We start from the raw sequence: 20,372 nt of genomic DNA on the forward strand, positions 1-20,372 counted from the left end.
ACACTTGAATATACAATTGTTAAATTAATGCTGCAATCACTCTAAATTAAATATATATTACCATCATATAGCATTCATTATTAAACAATCATTGTTTTAGTAAAAGCATATTAAAATGACCAAAGCAGTGTAATGTAATGGTTAAAGTTATGCCAAAGAATAAGTCAAACTATTCAAGTTACAGGTATATCTACTTAAAACTCTTGAATATATTTCCATAATTAAATATGAAGACCATATGAAAATTGAAACATACTTCTTTTTGCAAAGGCATTATGTTCTTTTCAGCTTCTATGCAATTGAGATTTTGTATATAATCCTAAAACAATTATTTTATATGATGACACAATTAGGTATTAGGTTTTTGGGTTTTTTTGTCAAGTCAGATTTTATAGTAAATTACCAATTCATAGATCATTTTGTTTTCTTTAACTGTTAACTGTTTTATATCTATAAACTTTAAAGTAACTTATCTAGTGTTACCTTTGGCCATTTGCAGTCAAGTTCAGACTTACTTATTTCCTGGCTACGGTGGCGTTTCCCATCATTCCAACAAGTCGACTCAAAATCAATGACAATTAAGTAGTCAAACAACTGCTCTGCAAAAGATCAGAGTGTCCTTATGTTTTACCAGTGTTAAAAATGCAAGGCTACAGAAAATAAAGAAATGAAGCACACTACTTACTAGATTTGCTTCTTCCTAGATTTCCATTTGGCGGTGCAATTGACTTTCTTCTAATTAATCCAAGCTGCCTAAAAATGTAAAATAATCCAGGTATGCTCAACAAATTCATTCATACTCCTGCCTATATGAGCTAACAAACTGATGGTATAACCCTCATTATTAATGGTTTGATGTATTGTGATTGAGAGGAAATTGAACTAGACTGGTTCTTTGCACTCTTTTGACTTTAGTAGTCATTCTACCTGCATGGGCCTCAAAGTGCATATTTGCAAACTTAGACCAATTCTTTGTGCTCCCCTTATTTTACAGTAATACTGAGGAACTCAAGTGATTTTAAAGATGCATTGAAAAGCTAAGTTATTTTTTCTTTTGCATTTTTCAAGCCCTTGCTATGTGTACAGCACAGCTGAGAGGAGACAGGGCAGGTCCAGTCTTCTCGGAGCTTAAAATATCTGGGTAAAGAAACTAGATATCCATAGCAAACTACTGAAAGGTAATATATGATAAAGGATCTTTAAGGGCAACATGCTGAGTCCACAGAAAGGGAAGAGCTTGTTACCTGAAAACTGTGCTCCCCTCTTGGTGGCTGTCAAGCCAAAAGACACAACCAAGGCAAAGAGTGGGAGAAGGGGGTCTTCCCTGGTGGCTCAGTGGTTAAGAATCCGCCTGCCAGCGCAGGGGACACAGGTTCGAACCCTGCTGCGGGAAGATCCCACATGCCACGGAGCAACTAAGCCCATGTGCCACAACTACTGTGCCTGTGCTCTAGAGCCGGTGAGCCGCAACTACTGGGCCCACGTGCCATAACTACTGAAGCCCACACGCCTAAAGCCTGTGCTCCGCAACAAAGGCAAGCCACAGCAATGAGAAGCCCGCGCACCGCAATGAAGAGTAGTAATCACTCTCTGGAACTAGAGAAAGCCCTCGTGCAGCAACGAAGACCCAACGCAGCCAAAGATAAATAATAAAATAAAATAAATTAATTTAAAAAAAGAGCAGGAGAGGGAAGGATTTATTACTTGCAGCAAGTAAGTAGAACAGCGGGGATCCTTTCCAAAGCAGTGTTTCTCCCAACTGCAAAATTGGGGACGTTTTCAGCTAAGGGTACATGCATATTCATGAAAGATTCCAAGCTTTAGCTGATATAAGAGGGTCAAAAAAGGTCAACATCATCATCCCTTGGGTTCCAGCTGATCTGGTGGTTGAGCACCTCAGGCTAATCTTTACCACTGAAACAGAACTAGGAGTCTTTTTTTTTTTTTTTTTTGGCCGCACCACGTGTCTTGCAGGATCTTAGTTACTCAACCAGGGATCGGACCCGTGCCGGCTGCAGTGGAAGTGTGAAGCCCTAACCGCTGGACCACCAGGGAATTCCCAGAACCATTGGTCTTTACAACTAATATATTATCTTTGCCACTGTTGCTTCTCTTGCCTAACAGTCGTTCGTTTCTGCATTCTTTTGTTCCTTTAAGATCATTACTTACTGAGACCTCTTCAAGGACAAGCATTGTGTCCAGGCTTAGATTACAAAATGGCTTCGGCCAAAAATGGCTTCTCTTATGTTAAGAAAGCCATGCCTGGTTCTCTTTCTCCAGGGAACCCCTACCCTAACAGCTTACATGCTTACTGAGGTCCTAAGTGCCCTGAGACAAAACTGTGCTAAGTAGAGTTTAACTAGGTAGACACCTCCTGTTCTAGTTTTTTGTTTGACCTGTGATGGGGAGTTGAGAATAATGGGTAACACCTACTGACTGCTCACTACATAGTAGGCACTGAACTAAGATGGTGATCTCCTTTCATCCTCAACAACTGTACAAAGTAGTCACTTTTGCTACCTATATTTAATGGATGAGAAAACGAACTCAGCAATTTGCCAGAAAACACATATTTAGTCTGTGAACCAAGGATCATCCAACTGTGAAACCCATACTATTCACTAATGCATTATACTGCTTCTATTAATCACAAACGTGAACAGCGTGTCCAAGAATCAGGAAAAAGGCCACAATGATTCACATTGTGAATTAAAGGGATCACGAGTAAGTCGTGGGGTGAACGGCTTGCTGAGTGCGGTCGGGGCTCCCTGCGACCTCCGAACGGCCCTCCAGGGTCGTTCTTAATAGTTTCCCGAGGCCTGGTATAGGCAGACTGTGGCTCAAGGGCACAGAGTCGAGAGCCTTGGTCCTTCCACGCTCGCGCAGAGGGCTGCCAGAGGCTCGAGACTGAGGTCCAGGCAGAGACCTTTCAGCCTGGGCTGGCCAGTACAGGTTGGGACGCCCGAGCTCAGAGAACGGAGGCTGACACTGCGGACGCCAGCGCCGGACCAGGACCGACCCCCCCCCCCCCACCGCCCGGAGCCCCCTACCGTACCGTGCAAGCCTCTTGGTTGCCATTCCCGACGCTCCTTTCTCTTCACAGCCCAACTGCCGGAAGTCGCTGTACTTCCTCTTCCGGCCCATTCAAAAGCTGCGCGCCGCTGCGGAGGTCGTTACAGCGGCGGCGTTTGTCGGTGTTCTCCGCCCTGCTTCTCTTCGGCGTCTTCGGGGAATCTGGGGCGTGGGGAGTGGTTTTGGCAGGGAAGACAGCGCCCCCCCTTCCCTCTTTTCCAACAGGCGGAGGCGCGTTTGCGGTTGGGGAAGCGTATCGAATCCGGCCTCCGGCGTCAACTGTAAAACCGTTTGGGTTGGTGCGGCGTGGTTTTCTTTGCCGCGTTAACGGGGAAGACCGTTGGCACCCTCCCTTTCCGAGGGGGGCGGGGAGCACTTCGTAAACTGAATTAAGGAGAGGATCTGAGGAGGGTTGTAGGCTGTCGAAACCCTTGTGCTCCCCACTCAGGAGATGGCCCGGGCCATCTGGGCGTCGTGGTTTTCTCATCTCTAACCGATCTTTCTCCACAGGTTCATGGAGCCAGAGAAGGAAAGGACCGAGAGGACCCCCAAGAAGGGCAGGAAGAGGAGGCGGGTCCCGAATAAGCTGGTCGGGGCGTCAGAGGTGATGAGAGACCGTTGGGATCTTGAGGAGAGGCAGCAGCCCGAGGCCAAGGTGAGCAACGGGGGATCCCGAATGGGCGGCCCGAGGCAGTTTGGAGCTCCCAAATGATAATACAATACCACATACCTTAGGGCTGATATTGGCGGTTTAAAACAGGTATTGTGCCTGGCACACGAGAAGAATGTTCGTTCAACAGATATTTATTGAAGTCTTCTGTATGCCAGGAATTGCTCTAGCTTCTGGAAGTATCCCAGTGCATAAAAGCACAAAATCCCCTGCACTCGTGCAGTTTACATTCCCATAGGGGAATAAGATTGATGACCATCTCTGTCATTTATTGAGAGCTAAATAATGCCTTTCATCCCTTTAGTCATCAGATTTCTATTGTCTTCCTAGGCACTTGGGGTACATCAGTGAATAAACAGAGATCACTACTACCTTTACTAGTGGAGAGAAAAAGAAGATAAACAATAGATAATGATAAATCAGTTATATAGAAGGGAATTAGTGCTATGAAAAGTTTTTTAAATGGGATTCCTTTTTCTTTTTTTTGGCCTATCCGATTGGCAAAGCAATTTTTTAAAGGTTAACGTGGTAGAAAGTCAAAAGAAGTTGACAGTCTCATCACTTTATTTTGAAACAAACTTAAAGAAAATTTGCAAGGACAGTATCAAAAACTACCCCCCAGCCAACATTTGAAAGTACTGTAGTTGCTAACAGAATGCCTCCCCCCACCCATATTTTAGTGTTTACATATTTCCTATAAACAATCTACATAACTAAAATGCAACCATCAAAATCAGGAAATAACATGGATATATTGCTACCATCTAATACTCAGACCCCATTCAAGTTTCTCCAGTTGTTCTAATAATGTCCTTTTTAGCATTAAGATCAAGTCTAGAATCACGTGTTACAGTTAGTTGTCATGTCTCCTTCAGTTCAAACAACTGTTCGGTCTTTTCTTTGACATTTGTGACATTACTACCTTTGAAGAATCCTGGACCAGTTATTTTGTAGAAGTTAGGTTTGTTTGTTTCCTCATTAATTAGATTCAGATTATACATCTTTGGCAGGAATATCACAGAAGTGATATTCTGTTCTCTTGTATTTTATCAGGTTGTACACAAGTTTGATTTGTCCCATTACTGGTGATGTTAACCTTGATAACTTGATTAAGAACGTGTGTGCTAAACTTCTCTAAAGTTACTCTTCTTCTCTGTTGTTTTGTGGGAAGATGCTTCCTCATTAAACTTGCAGTTTATTCATTTTTTTATTAGTATGAATTTGTGGATACCTATTTTATTCATTGAGTTATAATCCATTACTGTATTTTGCTGCTCAAAATATCCCAGATTTGGCCATTAAGCTAGCTTCTGTGTCCCTTTAACATGACCCCATCATGCTTGAGCATTTCCTTGTTTTTCTGGCACAAAAAAATGTTCCAGACTCTTCTGTGCTTTCCCTGCCCCAGCCCTGGAATCGGCTACTTCTGCCAGGAGACTTAGTTCTTTTTAGTGGAGAGTGACATTTAGAAATCAAGATCTGGGTGTTAGATGTGTTTATTGCTATTGGTATGTCACTACTCCCAAAAAGAGAGCTAGGTAATATGTGTGCATATGTTTATACACACATACGTATGTTTACATTTAAATATTTTTCTGTATACATATTGAAAAACTGAATTCATATCAGTATCTTTACTTCCAATCCAATTCCACAGGGTTCATTCTAGTTTTCTCCCTTTTCATATTTATAACTTCCTTATATAACAGTGAGAAACCTGACTCCCATTATCTTCAATATATTTGATCAGTCCCCCATTGCTGCCATTGCCCCACACCCTCACACTTTCCTTACCCTGCTTGGGCCCTTGTCATTCTGCGTCTTATACCAGGTCACTCTCCTATCTGAATGCCTTCATTGCTGCTGTGACAAGCTACTACCCTCATCCTTCTCACATGGACACCCGCACCCTTTTCAGGCTTTGAATTCGGTGACAGCCCTCTTTTTCCTTCAGCATTGATGCCCTCCTTACCGTAAACAATTTCTGACATCTGATGCCAGCCTAACTGCTCTCCAGTTGCCACTGCATGGATGCCCTCCTCATACCGCTCAGGCTTTGACACTTCACATTGGGCCACTGTCCTGCATATATATCCTGGGTTCCTACCCCTAGTCCTGGGCTTTCTCCCCTATAGGATGCCCTCCTCACCCTGCTCAGCCTCTGACATCGCGTGTTTGGCAACCATGATTACTCACTGCCATATAGATTCCTTACTCATACATTATCAATATCATACAGTTTTGTTTGGTAAATATAAATTGGTATATTCTTTCAGGAGTTAGCAATATTATCAGAATATAAGATATACATGCTTATTTTGACCAGGAATTTATCCTGAGAAAATAGGTGTACAAGGATGCTTATCATAATACTGTTCATAATTTTTTAGAACAACAACAGTGTCATCAATAGGGAATTTTTTTCAAATAAATTATGTTTTAAGTAAATTGAAAGAGTGGACTATTATTAAAATTGACTTTTGTTATGTTTAACAGATATGGAAAGATATTTACAGATTATTTTTTTTTTTGGCCATGCTACGCAGCTTGCGGGATCTCTGTTCCCTGACTAGGGATTGAACCTGGGCCATGGCAGTGAAAGCGCCTAGTCCTAACCACTGGACTGCTAGGGAACGCCCCAGTTTTTTTTTTTTTCTCGGTGGCAGGAGTTGGTTACAAAACAATGTAATGTATAATCCCTTGGGAAACGTATAAAGTAGAGATGAAAAGAGTTTGGGCTTTGCAGCCTGCATTCTAGTCTTGGTTCTGCCATTTATCTGTTCCTCCATTTCTTTTTTCTAATTTTATTTTTTATTTTATTTATTTTTGGCTGCGTTGGGTCTTCATTGCTGCGCACGGGCTTTCTCTAGTTGCATCGAGCGGGGGCTACTCTTTGTTATGGTGCGCGGGCTTCTCATTGCGGTGGCTTCTCTTGTTGCAGAGCATGGGCTCTAGGTGCACGGGCTCAGTAGTTGTGGTTCGCAGGCTCGGTAGTTGTGGTGCACGGGCTTAGTTGCTCCGCGGCACGTGGGATCTTCCCGGACCAGGGCTCAAACCCGTGTCCCCTGCATTGGCAGGCGGATTCTTAACCACTGTGCCACCAGGGAAGCCCCTGTTCCTCCATTTCTTTATCTGTAGCTTGCATTCTGGTCTTGGTTCTGCCACTTATCTGTTCCTCCATTTCTTTATCTGTAAAATGGGGATAACAATAGTGCCCATTTGAGAAGACTTATTAAATGATTTAATAGATATAAAGTGCTCAGAACTGTAAATGACTAATAATAAGTGTTCAACATTAGCTTTAAACGGTCACAGGGGAAAATAGCAATAATAATAATAATACCTGGTGTTTAAGTACTTATCTTAGCGTATGTCAGACACTGGCCTCAGTACATTGCACTTACAGTGTACCTCATTGGTCTTCCCAGTAATCTCATGAGGTAGAATTGTAGTTATTCTATAAATGAAAAGACCTTAGTCTTAGAGAGGTCAAGGCATTTGCCCCTAAGCTCTTAACACCTTAAGGCACTTAAGATGGTAGAGCTTTGGGGGACTTCCCTGGTGGTCCAGTGGTTAAGAATCCGCCTTCAAGTGCAGGGACGTGGGTTTGATACCTGGTCCAGGAACTAAGATCCCACATGCTGCAGGTCAACTAAGCCCACGCACTGCAGCTACTGAGCCTGCGCACTCTAGAGCCTGCCCGCCACTAGAGAGCCTGTGTGCCGCAACTACTGAGCCTGTGCGCCAAAATGAAAGATCCCACATGCTGCAACGAAGATCCTGCATGTTGCAGCTAAGACCCGATGCAGCCAAATAATTAAAAAAAAAATGGTAGAGCTTGGTATTTGAACTCAGGTAGCGTGACTCCAGGGCTTGAGCTCCTAACCACTATTACTCTGCTGCCTCCCAGACCAAAATGAAAGTGGTATTACTTGAATTGTACAAATACAGGTGACTTATTTTCAGTTATTTGTTGTGTTTTATCTGTTTTACCCTTCTCTATTATCTTTTTTAACAAGCATGAATTACTTTAATAACTATATCTAAGTACAAAGCTATTTTAAGGAGAGGCTTAAAGTCTGACTCCTTAGGTTAGACCACATTGATCATCTATGAACTGGCTCCCACTTCTCTCTTCTCTCATATCTCTATTGCTCTGCAACATGCAGTCTTGACTCCAGCCAAACCAAACTAAGTGTTTAGACACAGTGTTTCCTCCTACCTGGCTGACTCATTATTTTCAAGTTTCAACTCCATTATTTTCATCTCAGTGATGCTGTCTCCAAAACTCTCCAATCCCCAAGGCAGTTAGTTAGCCTCTTTTGCTCCCTTACCTTTATAGTAGCACCCACATTATATTGGAATTACCTGTTTCTGCATTTTTCCCCCTAGTAGAATGGACTTCTTGAGAGCATGAGTCATGTTTTATTCATCCTGCTATCCCTAGCACATAACCAAGTGTCTATAATTAAGGTTCTGTATCGGTGTTTATTAAATATCCTATTAATAATGTCATATCACAGGTTGTTGTTTTAGACCTTCATTTCTAATTAGTAAGAACCCTCCTTATGTTTAGAGTATGCTAAAATAATAGAAACTAGAATATTTAAAAATTTGCCGTGTTTTTTTGATGTTCTTTATAATCATAATTTGTTATACTCTGATTTATCTTTGCAGAAAGCCTGCTTATCTACCATTTTACTTTCTGATACCCGTGAAATAACTCATGGCCAGCTATGTGAATTGCTGAAGTATGCAGTTCTGGGCAAATCCAGTGTTCCTAAACCTAGGTATGAGAAGAACATAAATGGTGGGTATAGACCTGAGGTTTCATATTGGTATCTAGAGGACCATGTCTACCTGATGTTTTTTATTTGCCACACGGAATGTCCTCAATTTTTTTTTTTACAAAGTTGCCAACAATTTAAATTGGGAATCCCTTTATATCCATATTTTTTACTTCGAAAAACTCTGGCAGCTGTCCCTATGGCAACAATTTGTTGAAGCTGAATAGTGGCCTCCTATTATAGATGTACACTTCAGTGTCCCACCTGGCCTGCTTCCCTTATTTACAGTATCTGTCTGGCTGCTATAGGTATTTTGTTTATAACCTCCAGTGGAGACCTGATTGAAATAACATGATCATGTATTAAGAATCCCAATCTTTTTTCTTCTTTTACAAATCAAGGGCAAAGAGAATTTTACTGTTCTGATATCCTCAATGCCATTATTAAATGTCTAATGAAAATTGCATTTCTGTATGTACCAATACACAGTAGAGAGATTTTCATGTCTACACTTCCATCTGGGGGTGGAGTGGCTACAAACCTCAAAAGCCCGCTTCTGCCTTAACAGATACTATCATTGCTCTGTCACTTTATCTGAACTGGCTTTCTGGAAGCCGGTCACGTTACTGGCTTAGGAAGGACTGTAGAGCAGATTTGGATCTTGAAGATATGCCTTTGTAAACTGAGCTTAATTAGTTCCAATTTAAAGCAATAGGATTTTGGATTTGAATGCATTGTGTTTCACTTGGTATTATACTTGATTTGAATGGAATAAATAATAATCTCAAGAGATCTTTATTTGAATTCTGTGCAGTAATAGCTGTTCTCCGTTTCCAGGCAGTCAGTGAGTGATGATAAACTCCAATATCTGTTGCTCAGTGCTTTTTTCATACTTCCCTTCTGTATGTCTGTAACTGACTTGATGGTATCAGTCTTAGCTTTGTTGGTTCTATTTTTCAACAGCTGGTGCCAACTTTTTCACCAAAACCACCTGAACAACGTGGTGGTTGTTATACTGCAGGGAATGAGTCAGCTACACTTTTACAGGTTCTATTTGGAGTTTGGGCTTCTCCGAAAGGCATTCAGACACGTAAGTTAAGAAAACTTTGTATTCGGACCTGAGTCAGGTCCTCACACTCAGAGATTAGTGCACATGTCTCAAATTGTGCTCCTTGGCAACCTGATTGAACAAGCAATAGAAGTTGTAGAAAGCTAAAAAGATTACGCTTGATACCTGAGATTAGATTGTTGAAATTAGATTTCTCTCTCATTTTTTTCTTTGGTAATCTAGGCAAAACCCTTAATCCCAGATTGCAGTCTAGGTCCCAGATTGTAGTTGATATTGTCACATTTTATTTGGGCTTTGGTGTTTTCAAAAATTGTAAAATTTACATAAAACCTATATATTTTGGCTTCTCTTGACAACATCACAAGATTAGTTTCCCTTGAAACAGTATCTGGAGCTGAATAGCAGCTGTCTTTAGAAAGGCATGTGCTCTCCATTTTACCATAGCCTCTTCCATTCTTTATCAGACTGTTTCATCCATTTACCCCGAGAGCATTTGAATTGGTGAGTCCTAACCTAACCCCCTTGGGTCTCCATTTTCTTTTTTTGCTTTCATTTATTGAACACTACCTATGTGCTAGGCCCTATATTAATCATACTGTATGCATCATCTTTAATTCTTACAATAGTCCTATAAGAGATACTTTTTTTTTTTTTTTTTTTTGCGGTACGCGGGCCTCTCACTTTTGTGGCCTCTCCCGTTGCGGAGCACAGGCTCTGGACGCGCAGGCTCAGTGGCCATGGCTCATGGGCCCAGCCGCTCCGCAGCATGTGGGATCTTCCCGGACCAGGACACGAACCCGTGTCCCCTGCATCGGCAGGCGGACTCTCAACCACTGCACCAGGGAAGCCCCAAGAGACACTTTTTTATTCCCATTTTATACATAAGGAAACTGAGTAATGCACCCAAGTTACAGCTAGTAAATGGAATTTACAGCTGGAATTGAAGCCCAGGTGAGCCTGAGACTTGAACCCTCAATCTCTTTGCTTTTCTGTGTCATCTACCTGGCATGTTATCCACTAAAGTAATACATATGAAAGTGCTTTGAAAAATATAAGGAACTTTGCTTTTCTAAGTTATACATTTTTGTAATGTTTGTTTCTTTTGTATAGTGTGTAATTAGAGAAGCAAAGAAAACTGTGGTAGGATAAATATGGCTTCACTTATTTAGTCACTTTTACAACTTAAGGAAACAGTCCTCATTTTACAATGGAAACAATTAAGGTCCAGATCTTTCATAGCACTGAGCTGACAATAAAAGGCTAGGTGACAGTATTTTAACTGTTTTCAAGCATTTTTGTAAAAACCTATTATGTATTTTCAGAAGTTCTGCTTGCCTCCCCCATCATCTGATTTCCTAGCTGATATCACTGGGCTGCAAAAGAAACAAATAATTGGGGATCTGCCTAAAGGAATGGAAGGTATGACTATAAGTAACTTAAGCAGAAAAGCAATTTTGTGTGTGTGTGTGTGTGTGTGTGTGTTTTAAGGAAAAAATGGGTAAGTACCAAGGCGGATTAGATAGCAGGAAACATAACCAGGGTTCATGCCTCAGAAGTCATTTGGTTAGGTTAGATAGCTAAGTCTGCTCCCTGGATATCACTGACACTGGACTCAAACTGTCACTGGGTCTTTGTACCCACAAGTGTACACATAGGAAGGAAGATCTTGCCTTTGACTAATGTAGGGGATACTCACTAATACTACTCACAGTGGCAGATTAGGATGCTGGCCAGCTAAAGTATAAATATCCATGATAGCAGTGTTTTTCAAACTGGGTTGTGTCCTGTTAGCAAGTTATAGCTGACCTTCTCTTTTGGGGGGAGAGGAGGTGAGTGATGGAATAGACCTTAACAGTTCATTGCACATAGTAAGGTAAGTATTGTTCAATAATGCTTTTTGTATGTTTGTTCAGAAATAATTAAATTATTGAATAGTTGCACTGAGGGGACATGAAAAAGTGGTGAGGAATAACTAGTGATTCCTTTCCATATCCTCCATGACTGTGTTTCCTGTTATCTTCTGTCTCAAAAGCTTCTAACTTCCTACCTTTCCATTGTTCCCCTTTCCTTCTAATAGATGTCTATATCGGACCTGCAGCTTTGTTTAATTTGACATCCACTGTATTTTAAACATCTTTGAGTGAATCACAGAGTAGTCATTATGAGATTCAAAACTCAGGTAAAGACATTGAGCTGTAAAAGAAAGGATGTAATCAGAAAAAAGAAATTGATGTGACTGAAGAATATAGATTGTTGAGGATGATTAGGGGGTGGAGATGGAATAAGGGGGCGGGTAGTGCTGAGAGATGAGGCTTAGAGGTAGGTTAAAGCTTTGTCTTGCAGGCTGTAAATGCCATGCTAAGGACTTTGGATTTTATCCTGTAAGCATTGAGGAGCTAGAGGGTTATAGCTACTTCTCTGTCCTCCTAAGGATTTTGCTTTATTTTCCCAACCTAAATAAATATCGAAGTCCCCAAGATATAGTCCATACACTTTGATCTTTCTTCAGTTCTCTTTTGAAATATTCATCTGTTCTTCCCCAGTTTATCCATCACTCTTCTGTGGATAACTCCTCTGTCTTTAGGTTTGATATCTCAAACTCCAGGCCTGCATTTTCAACTGCCTGCTGGATGTTGCTACCTGGATACTCCACTGTACCCTCAATCATAGCATATATAAAAGCATTTTTCTCATCCCTAAATAACAGACTCCCAACTTCAAATCCCCTTTTCTGTTGGTACTGTTTTTCTCTAAGCCACCAGTATTGAATTTTAGAATTACTTTTCTTTTGGCTCCCCATACCCAATCTTCATGGCTCATTCCCTTTGCTATTAAGAACCTATTCAAATGTTACTTTATCAGAGAGACCTTCCCTGGTTATAAAATATATGACATTAACCCTTTTCCTGCCCCAGCACTCCCTTTCCTCCTTTTTCTCCTTTACTTTTCTCCATAGTCCTTATCCTCACCTGCTATATTATGTATTTGTTTGTTTATTGTCCATCTTCCCAACTAGAATTTAAGATCACCTAGAATTTAAGAGAATTTTGTTGATTTTGTTCATTGGGGAATCTACTGGCTAGAGCAATACCAGGCATATAATAAGTACTCAGTAAATATTTTGTTGACTGAACTGAATTACTATGTCACTATGCTCTACCAGTTTTTCCTTTTTTTAAAAAAAATATTTATTTGTGTGCGCTGGGTCTTAGTTGCGGTTTGTGGGCTCCTTAGTTGTGGCAGGTGGGCTCCTTTAGTTGTGGCTTGGGAGCTCCTTAGTTGTGGCATGAGAACTCTTAGTTGAGGCATGCATGTGGGATCTAGTTCCCTGACCAGGGATCGAACCCAGGCCCCCTACATTGGGAGTGCAGTCTTAACCCGCGCCCCCTGCATTGGGAGCCAACAGGGAAGTCCCTCTACCAGTTTTTCTTGTGTAATGTTTCTTTCTTATAACCTTTTTCCTCCCTCCATCATCTTAATCCAGACTCTTTTTTTTTTGCCAGAATTATTGCAAAGTCATTTCTCATTTCTCTCTCTACTTCATTTTCCACATATCTTTGAGGTTGATCTTTCTTAAAGTACTGTTTGGTTATGCCACTTCCCTTCTCAAGAACTTTCTGTTGCTCCACCTTATATATGAAATGATGGACTAAAATTCAAACTCTTGAGCCTGGCATTCGCAGTGGTCTACAATTCACTTTTATCCTCCTCTTTCAACCTTGTTTCTTATACTGCTCTTCTACAAAGACCTTTTTTTCTCCCCGACTGGTCTGGTCACTACCATACCAAGTTTGCTTTGTACATTTCTATCTTACCTGGCATGCCCTCTTTCCTTACTTCTGATTCTTTGGCATTTTTGTTTGCAAGGACCAGGCACTCACTGAGGCCACCTTAAGTGAGAGGGTATTATCTGAAGGACATGTGGACTAGAAAGTCATCAAGAATCTAAATGCCTCTGGTGAAGAGCTGTTCTCCATCCCTTTCATGGCATCTTAGCTTCTTTGTTTTCTGTTCTAACTGGTGTGTTCTCTTTATTTCCTAGTTCAGTTCTGGAAGCAAGCAATCTGATCAGCTTAGCTAATTACCCTTGTCCCTTCTGAGCATGTCTTGACAAAGAATATCAAGTCACTGGTCAGTTTATAGATAGCTCCCTCTTTAGCCAAGTCCCCACTCTTTTTTTTTTTTTTTTTTTCAAGTCCCCACTCTTAATCCAATCAGTAACGAGCCCTACTTAAAGAACCAGCACCCCTGCTGGTGCTTGAGCCAGGTGGTTAGGGGTGCAGTAGATTTAGCTAGAATGGGCTATTAGGAGTGGCAGACACTGTAATGGACTGGTCTAATACACCAAATATCTGAATTCTGCCTTTTCTTTAAGACTCAGCTAATCTTTTCTTCTCTTGAACCATCTCTAACCATCTCAGCCAGTATATTCTCCCTTTCCCTTTTATAGCTTTTATTATTATAACCCATTTGAGACTTATTTTCTCTTTGTGTTCTTTATAAGTGTATGAGAGTGCAAGCTCCTTTAAAGTTGGGGCTGGGTCTTAAAAATCTTTTGATCTTCATCATGCTTACCCTATACAACATTAAAAGGACATGTCCTCTGAGGACTGTTAAACACAGATTCTAACATATGTATGATTGTCCTTGTTTCAGGGTCTTTACCTTCTTCCAGCTCAGAAGTCAGCATCAACCTGCAGAATGACCCCATCGTTAAAAAGTATGGCTCTAAGAAAGTAAGCTTGACCAGATGCCTTCTCACAAAGGAGGAAATGAAAACATATCATTTTCCGTTACAAGGTTGGTTTAGATTTAACCTGATGTTGGTAACAATGGAAGAATATCTATCAGTTTATTTAAAAATATTACTGTTGAAAGTTCATTTTTATGGGCTGCTTTCCAAGTGATTTATTCCATCTTCTACTAAAGAGGAAATACTTTCAGTGCAATGTTTCCTAAAGTGTAGGATGTGTACCATTATTGATTTTAGGTAGTACATGAACATGACCTTAAATATTGTGGGAAAATTATTCCTTTTTCATTTTTCTTTCATTCCTTAGTATATTGAAAAGAAGTCAATATGTCTTTAAAACTTTAACACTTCTCTGGTACTTCTAATCCTCCTCCCACCCATCCCACCCCCATTTTCTTTAATAAATAGGACAAGTCTAGGCTCAGAGCCTTGGTCTGTTATGTAGCAAGAATTTAATAAAAATCCTTTGATTTATTACCTCTTAATCACAGCAGTCATGTTAAAATTCCTTAAAAAAAAAAAAAGCCCTATTGAGTTATGATTAACCTACCATTCAGTTCATCCATTTAAAGTATACAATTTCAGTAGTTTCTAGTATGTTTACAGAGTTTTTCAACCATCACTACAATCAATTTAGAACATGTTCATCACCCCAAAAGAAACCCTGTACTATCGTTTCCCCCCAGTGCCCTTTAGCCCTAGGCAACTACTAATTACTTTCTGTTAATAGATTTACCTATTGTGAATATAAATGGAATCATACAATATGTGGTCTTTTGTAACTGGCTTCTTTCACTTAGCATCAAATTTTCAAGGGTCATCCGTGTTGTAGCATGTATCATTACTTCATTTATTTTCATTCTAATGATATTCCATGTATGGTTATACATTTTATTTATCCAGTCATCAGTTGATGACATTTGGGTTGTTTCCACCTCGGGGATGTTATGAATAATGCTACTTTGAATATTCAGATACAAGTTTTTGTGTGGACATATGTTTTCATTTTTCTTGAGTATATACCTAGGAGTAGAACTGCTAGATCCTATAGTAACTCTATGTTTAACCTTTAAGGAACTATCAGACTGTTTTACAAAGCAGGTGCACCATTTTACATTCCCCCCAGCAATGTATAAGGGTTCCAATTTCTGTACATCCTTACCAACACTTGCTATGCTTTGCCTTTTTGATTATACCCATCCTAGTGTGTGTGAAGTAGTATCTCATTGTGATTTTCGTTTGCATTTCTCTGATGGCTGATGATATTGAGCATCTTTTTATATGCTTATTGGCCATTTGTATATTTTTTCAGATCCTTTGTCTGTTTCTTAATTGGGCTGTCTTTGGGGAGTTAATAGTTCATATATCATAGTATTGCCATGAGGATTAATTGAGTTAATGTACAAAACGAGCTTAGCCTGGGGCACATAGTGCTTTAAAAAGTTATTCTTTGTTATTATTGGTACTAATAATATAGATAAGGAGGGCAGCAAGTATAATGTCTCCAGGATTTGGGGGTACTCCTTTCTGGTCTAGACTGTATTTTGGTTCTTTTAATTGTAATCAGTTGGAAATTTCAGGGTACTGTGACATAGAAACTGGTCAAAGCTTTTCATACTCCCCTTAGTTTCTTGTCAAATAAGATCTAGGTATTACCTTTACTGTTTCAGCCTCTGTCTGAAGGTAGGAATCTTCAATGATTCAGACACTTTTGGGCCTCTGAACTGAATGTGCCTGGTTACTGACTTAGGGTATACAATGGAAGGAATACCTTAAGCCTATATCTGAGCCTCTGTAGGGAATTTTCAGGCTATGATTCCAGAAAATGAGGCACGTTTCTAAAGAGAGATCTTGGAGAAATTTTAAGGGTAGAGTACAAGAGTGCATATGGTGAATGTTAAACATTCTGCCTATCATGAAATCCTTTTAGATCTCTGCTATGGTGGAATCTCATTCCTACTTTTTCTTGTTTTATTTAGGAAAGAAAGATGCCACATGCAGTCATTTGCATACTTTATTCATCCTTCCTTAGTGCCTACATGGGAAAGGTCCAGTGACTTTGGATTTAGCCACAATTTAATTATAATTTCTAATAAGGAGGAAAAAATTGTTACTTAGTAACTGCAAGGAAGTCTAGGCCCTAGTATCTCCACTAACAGCAGCCTACATTATTCTCCCAAAATGTAAAAATGAGTAGATGGAGAAAAAATTAAGGAGAGAAATTGTCTTATTTAATTTTATATTTCAAGTGTCTAACATAGAGAAGGTCCCCACAAATGTGGTATCTCAGTTTCCCCTGGATAAATACAGGAGTAATTTTTACCATTTCTAGTTCTAAAGGCAAATATTTTATTCCTTTTCCTCCTAGGTTTTCCTGACTGTGAAAACTTTGTGCCTATAAAATGTTGTGGTTCTATAACCAACAACAGTCCTCTCTTTGGGCTTGACTGTGAAATGGTAAGTACTACTTTTGATTTTTCAGCTGGAGTGTTGCAAGCTAGGGTCTAGTTTTCTTGAGTGCGTTCAGTTCTAGTATTCAGTTTAAATAACTGAATGTAGACCCATTTAATTACATTTTAGAAAAATTGGATCTTTACTCCAGGATGAGAAATAAATATCACATAAGTTTTCTAACTAGTTGATATATTTAATCTAATTTTTGAATATTACTAGAAGTTGATTGCTTCTGTCTTTTGAACAAGTGTTTTGTTGTTATTGCCTTGAAGACTTTGCCTGAATTACCATTGGTTTGGCTTAGTTTTACGCGTTTAAGATCAAAAGTAGGATTTTCCTGCTTAAGCTCCCCTTGTGTTTTACTTTGTCTAATTAGTAAGTCTCCTTTCAGAGGCAGTGTATCCCCTCTCACTTAGTACTCAAGTAACAGTTTCTCGACACTGAACAGAGTGGCTAAGAGCTAAGGATTTGGAGTCTGTCGTATCAGGGTGTGTATCCTGGCCTTGCCTGTCACCTTGGATGAATTCCCTAATTCTCCCTCTGTGAAGCAGGGATAATATTAGGGGCTACTTCATGGGGTTATTATGAGGTGGTATATAAAATGCTTAGTATTGCCTTAGATAATAGAGTGTGCTAATAAAAATTATTTTTTTGGTACTTAGCATAATACTGTGTTGTAGTACACAGTAAATAGTACAATTATAATTGATGTTATTATTTCTGTCCCTCTCGGGCACATCCTTCCCAGAGAAATTGTACTGTGTTGGTTACTTTAAGTGTAATGTTCAGCAGCCTGCTTAGCTTTAATTTCATTCATATTGGATTCTCTAGTCAGCAAAAGGCTGTGCCATTGTCGCAGAGTAGATTAGAGTAGGTGGCAGTTGATGTAGTCTTGAATAATGAGAGGAAGCAAGAGTTTCCACAGGTTAGCAGCCTATCTACATCCTGGTCTTTCAGTGCCTGACATCCAAGGGGCGAGAACTAACACGCATCTCACTGGTTGCTGAAGGAGGCTGCTGTGTTATGGATGAACTTGTTAAACCTGACAACAAGATTGTGGACTGCCTCACCAGGTATTTTTCACCCTGCCTCCAGCTCGCTAGAGTGGAATGAGACTTAACAGGAATAGCCTGTAGCTTCTGTTTATTTAGGTATTATCTACTTATTTATTATCAAAGAAAAGGCTGGGGTGCCACAACTAGAAATTTTAATACTGAAATTACACAATATCGGTGTATAATGCTCTTACCTTTCTTGCTCTCTAATCTTCCTGTGACCTAGGTCACCAGAATATTATCTTCCTTGTCATAGAATCTGACAGTTGTAATCGTTACCTAGTAACTGCCAAACAGCTTTGCTGTCTGATGAGACACCATCTGAAAAATCTGTAAATCATCTTCTGGCAGTCAGATGATTTTAGAGCTTAATCTGCCTTGACCTCAGAAACCAAAACAAAACTAAGTGTTTCCACAACAGAAATTTGAAGCTCAAAAAATTTTCTCTGTCTTTCCGAAGATTAGCAAGTAATTTCAGAATGTACACACTACAGTGATTAGGCAAAGAAAAGCCAGTGAAACATTACCGTTGCTGCCCATTGTAGTTGCACCTATCAATTCATGCTTACTTAGGCACGGAGAGGCCATGATGGTAATAAAGACTGCTGTTGGCCGACATGACAATTAGACAGTATTTTTAAGGAACTAGTCGTATGTGACAAAGATGTATGTATAAGGGTATTTGTCATACTGTTGCAGAAACATGGGAATATGAATGAAAGTAGGGGGTTGGTTAGAATGTTATATTCATCTAATGGAGTACTAACCATTTAAAAGGATGTGCTGAAATAGATTTATTGATGTGAAAACTTGTTCATGATATATAGCACATGTTATGATCATATTATAAAGTAGCATAGGCATTATGATTCCTTTTTTTTGGGCCATACCATGTGGCTTGCGGGATCTTAGTTTCCTGACCAGGGATTGAACCCAGGCCCATAGCAGTGAAAGCATGGAGTCCTAACCACTGGACTGCCAGGGAATACCCATGATTATAAAAATGAAACATATACATGAATACATATGTATCAAAAAATATGATACAATATTTACTAAAGTGTAAAAAATGATCTCTGGGTGGTGGGATTATGGGCAGGTTATTTATTTTTATTTTTATTTATTTTTTTGCGGTATGTGGGCCTCTCACTGTTGTGGCCTCTCACGTTGCGGAGCACAGGCTACGGACGCGCAGGCTCAACGGCCATGGCTCACGGGCCCAGCCGCTCCACGGCATGTGGGATCTTCCCGGACCGGGGCATGAACCCGTGTCCCCTGCATCGGCGGGCGGACTCTCAACCACTGTGCCACCAGGGAAGCCTGGCAGTTTTTAATTTCTTCTTTGTTATTTGATTTTCAACCTTGTTACACTGAGCATTTATTAATTTTTTATTTTTTAAAATATTCTTTTTGAAAAGACTTTCGGGGGAGGAAAGCTTATTAATATCCTGGTCTGTCCATTTCTCTTTTTTTATTGAAAGTTTCTCAGGAATCACAAAGAAGATTCTTAACCCAGTGACAACCAAACTCAAAGATGTACAGAGACAGTTAAAAGCACTGCTTCCTCCCAACGCTGTGTTAGTGGGCCACTCCTTAGACTTAGATCTCAGAGCACTGAAAGTGAGTATCTGATTTAGGACTTAGTTTATCTAGCATATGTGCCTGTTTCATTAATCTCAGATCTAAAGCCTTCTGTCCCCCAACCCACCTGTTTTTTCCTTCAGCATAGGATGCTACTCATTCTATTCTCTTTCCTTCTCAGATGATACATCCATATGTTATTGATACATCATTGCTTTATGTCAGAGAGCAGGGCAGAAGATTTAAGCTCAAGTTCTTAGCCAAAGTTATTTTGGGGTAGGTTTGTTTGCATATTATAATATTGTCCTGATAGACTGGACATAAGTTAGAATATTGTATCTTATTTAATGCATATTGCAACGTTCAGCCTCTCTCCTTTCCTTCTTAGTTTATAAACATTATTATGAATTCTGAGATCCTAACTTCAGAGAGAATTATGACTCAGAAATGAAAAAACTGTGGGAATACAAAAAGGAGTTGCATTCATAGCTGAAGGTTGATGGATAGAACTAGACAGAGAAGAGGCAGAAAAGTTACCCAAAATTTCAAAACAGCGTTCCTATATTGAATGTATCATGTACAAACACATATTGTACAAAGATATTCATTATAGTATGATTTAAAATAGCCCAAAAGAATTCAGATATTCTACAGGACTAGTTAAATAAATTATGGTTATCTGCGTGACTAATACTTTGCTAGATCTTTATGTGCTAATAAGGGGACCTCTAAGATGCTACTGAGAACAAAATGGAGATGCAGAACAAGATGCGTAGATACTGAGATATTGATTGATGTAGATTAGATTTAGATATATCTATAGACATAAACATATGTATTTTTTAAGATTTTAGAAAACAAAGGATTTTTAAATATATAATAGACACTTGTATATAATAGAAAATTTCTGGAAGGTAACTTTAAAACAACA

At 39.7% G+C, this 20,372-nt stretch overlaps 2 protein-coding genes across 10 annotated transcripts in view; one reads left to right on the forward strand and one right to left on the reverse strand.

The window, feature by feature from the left end:
- Positions 1-3,186, reverse strand: part of ERI2 (ERI1 exoribonuclease family member 2) — a 40,477-nt gene extending 37,291 nt beyond the window's left edge. For 5 of the 7 annotated variants that reach the window (XM_060124024.1, XM_060124023.1, XM_060124021.1 and 2 more), the window contains exons 1-3: positions 3,056-3,186; positions 686-753; positions 516-599 (exon numbers count right to left, since the gene is read on the reverse strand). In XM_060124024.1, coding sequence (XP_059980007.1) covers positions 516-599; positions 686-753; positions 3,056-3,144 — 241 coding nt within the window. In that variant the 5' untranslated portion in view covers positions 3,145-3,186. Of the gene's footprint in view, positions 1-483; positions 600-685; positions 754-3,055 lie in introns of those variants that run through there. The other 2 variants (XM_060124020.1, XM_060124019.1) reach the window with 2 other exon arrangements.
- REXO5 (RNA exonuclease 5) overlaps positions 3,171-20,372 on the forward strand; it is a 77,611-nt gene continuing 60,409 nt past the window's right edge. For 2 of the 3 annotated variants that reach the window (XM_060124016.1, XM_060124017.1), the window contains exons 1-9: positions 3,171-3,727; positions 8,420-8,532; positions 9,493-9,619; positions 10,921-11,017; positions 14,255-14,398; positions 16,720-16,808; positions 17,763-17,878; positions 19,342-19,480; positions 19,623-19,717. In XM_060124016.1, the coding sequence (XP_059979999.1) occupies positions 3,587-3,727; positions 8,420-8,532; positions 9,493-9,619; positions 10,921-11,017; positions 14,255-14,398; positions 16,720-16,808; positions 17,763-17,878; positions 19,342-19,480; positions 19,623-19,717 (1,061 nt within the window). In that variant the 5' untranslated portion in view covers positions 3,171-3,586. The remainder of the gene's footprint in view (positions 3,728-8,419; positions 8,533-9,492; positions 9,620-10,920; positions 11,018-14,254; positions 14,399-16,719; positions 16,809-17,762; positions 17,879-19,341; positions 19,481-19,622; positions 19,718-20,372) is intronic. The other variant, XM_060124015.1, reaches the window with a different exon arrangement.

This window comes from Lagenorhynchus albirostris, chromosome 15, assembly GCF_949774975.1.
Source record: "Lagenorhynchus albirostris chromosome 15, mLagAlb1.1, whole genome shotgun sequence".
Classification (NCBI taxonomy): domain Eukaryota; kingdom Metazoa; phylum Chordata; class Mammalia; order Artiodactyla; family Delphinidae; genus Lagenorhynchus; species Lagenorhynchus albirostris.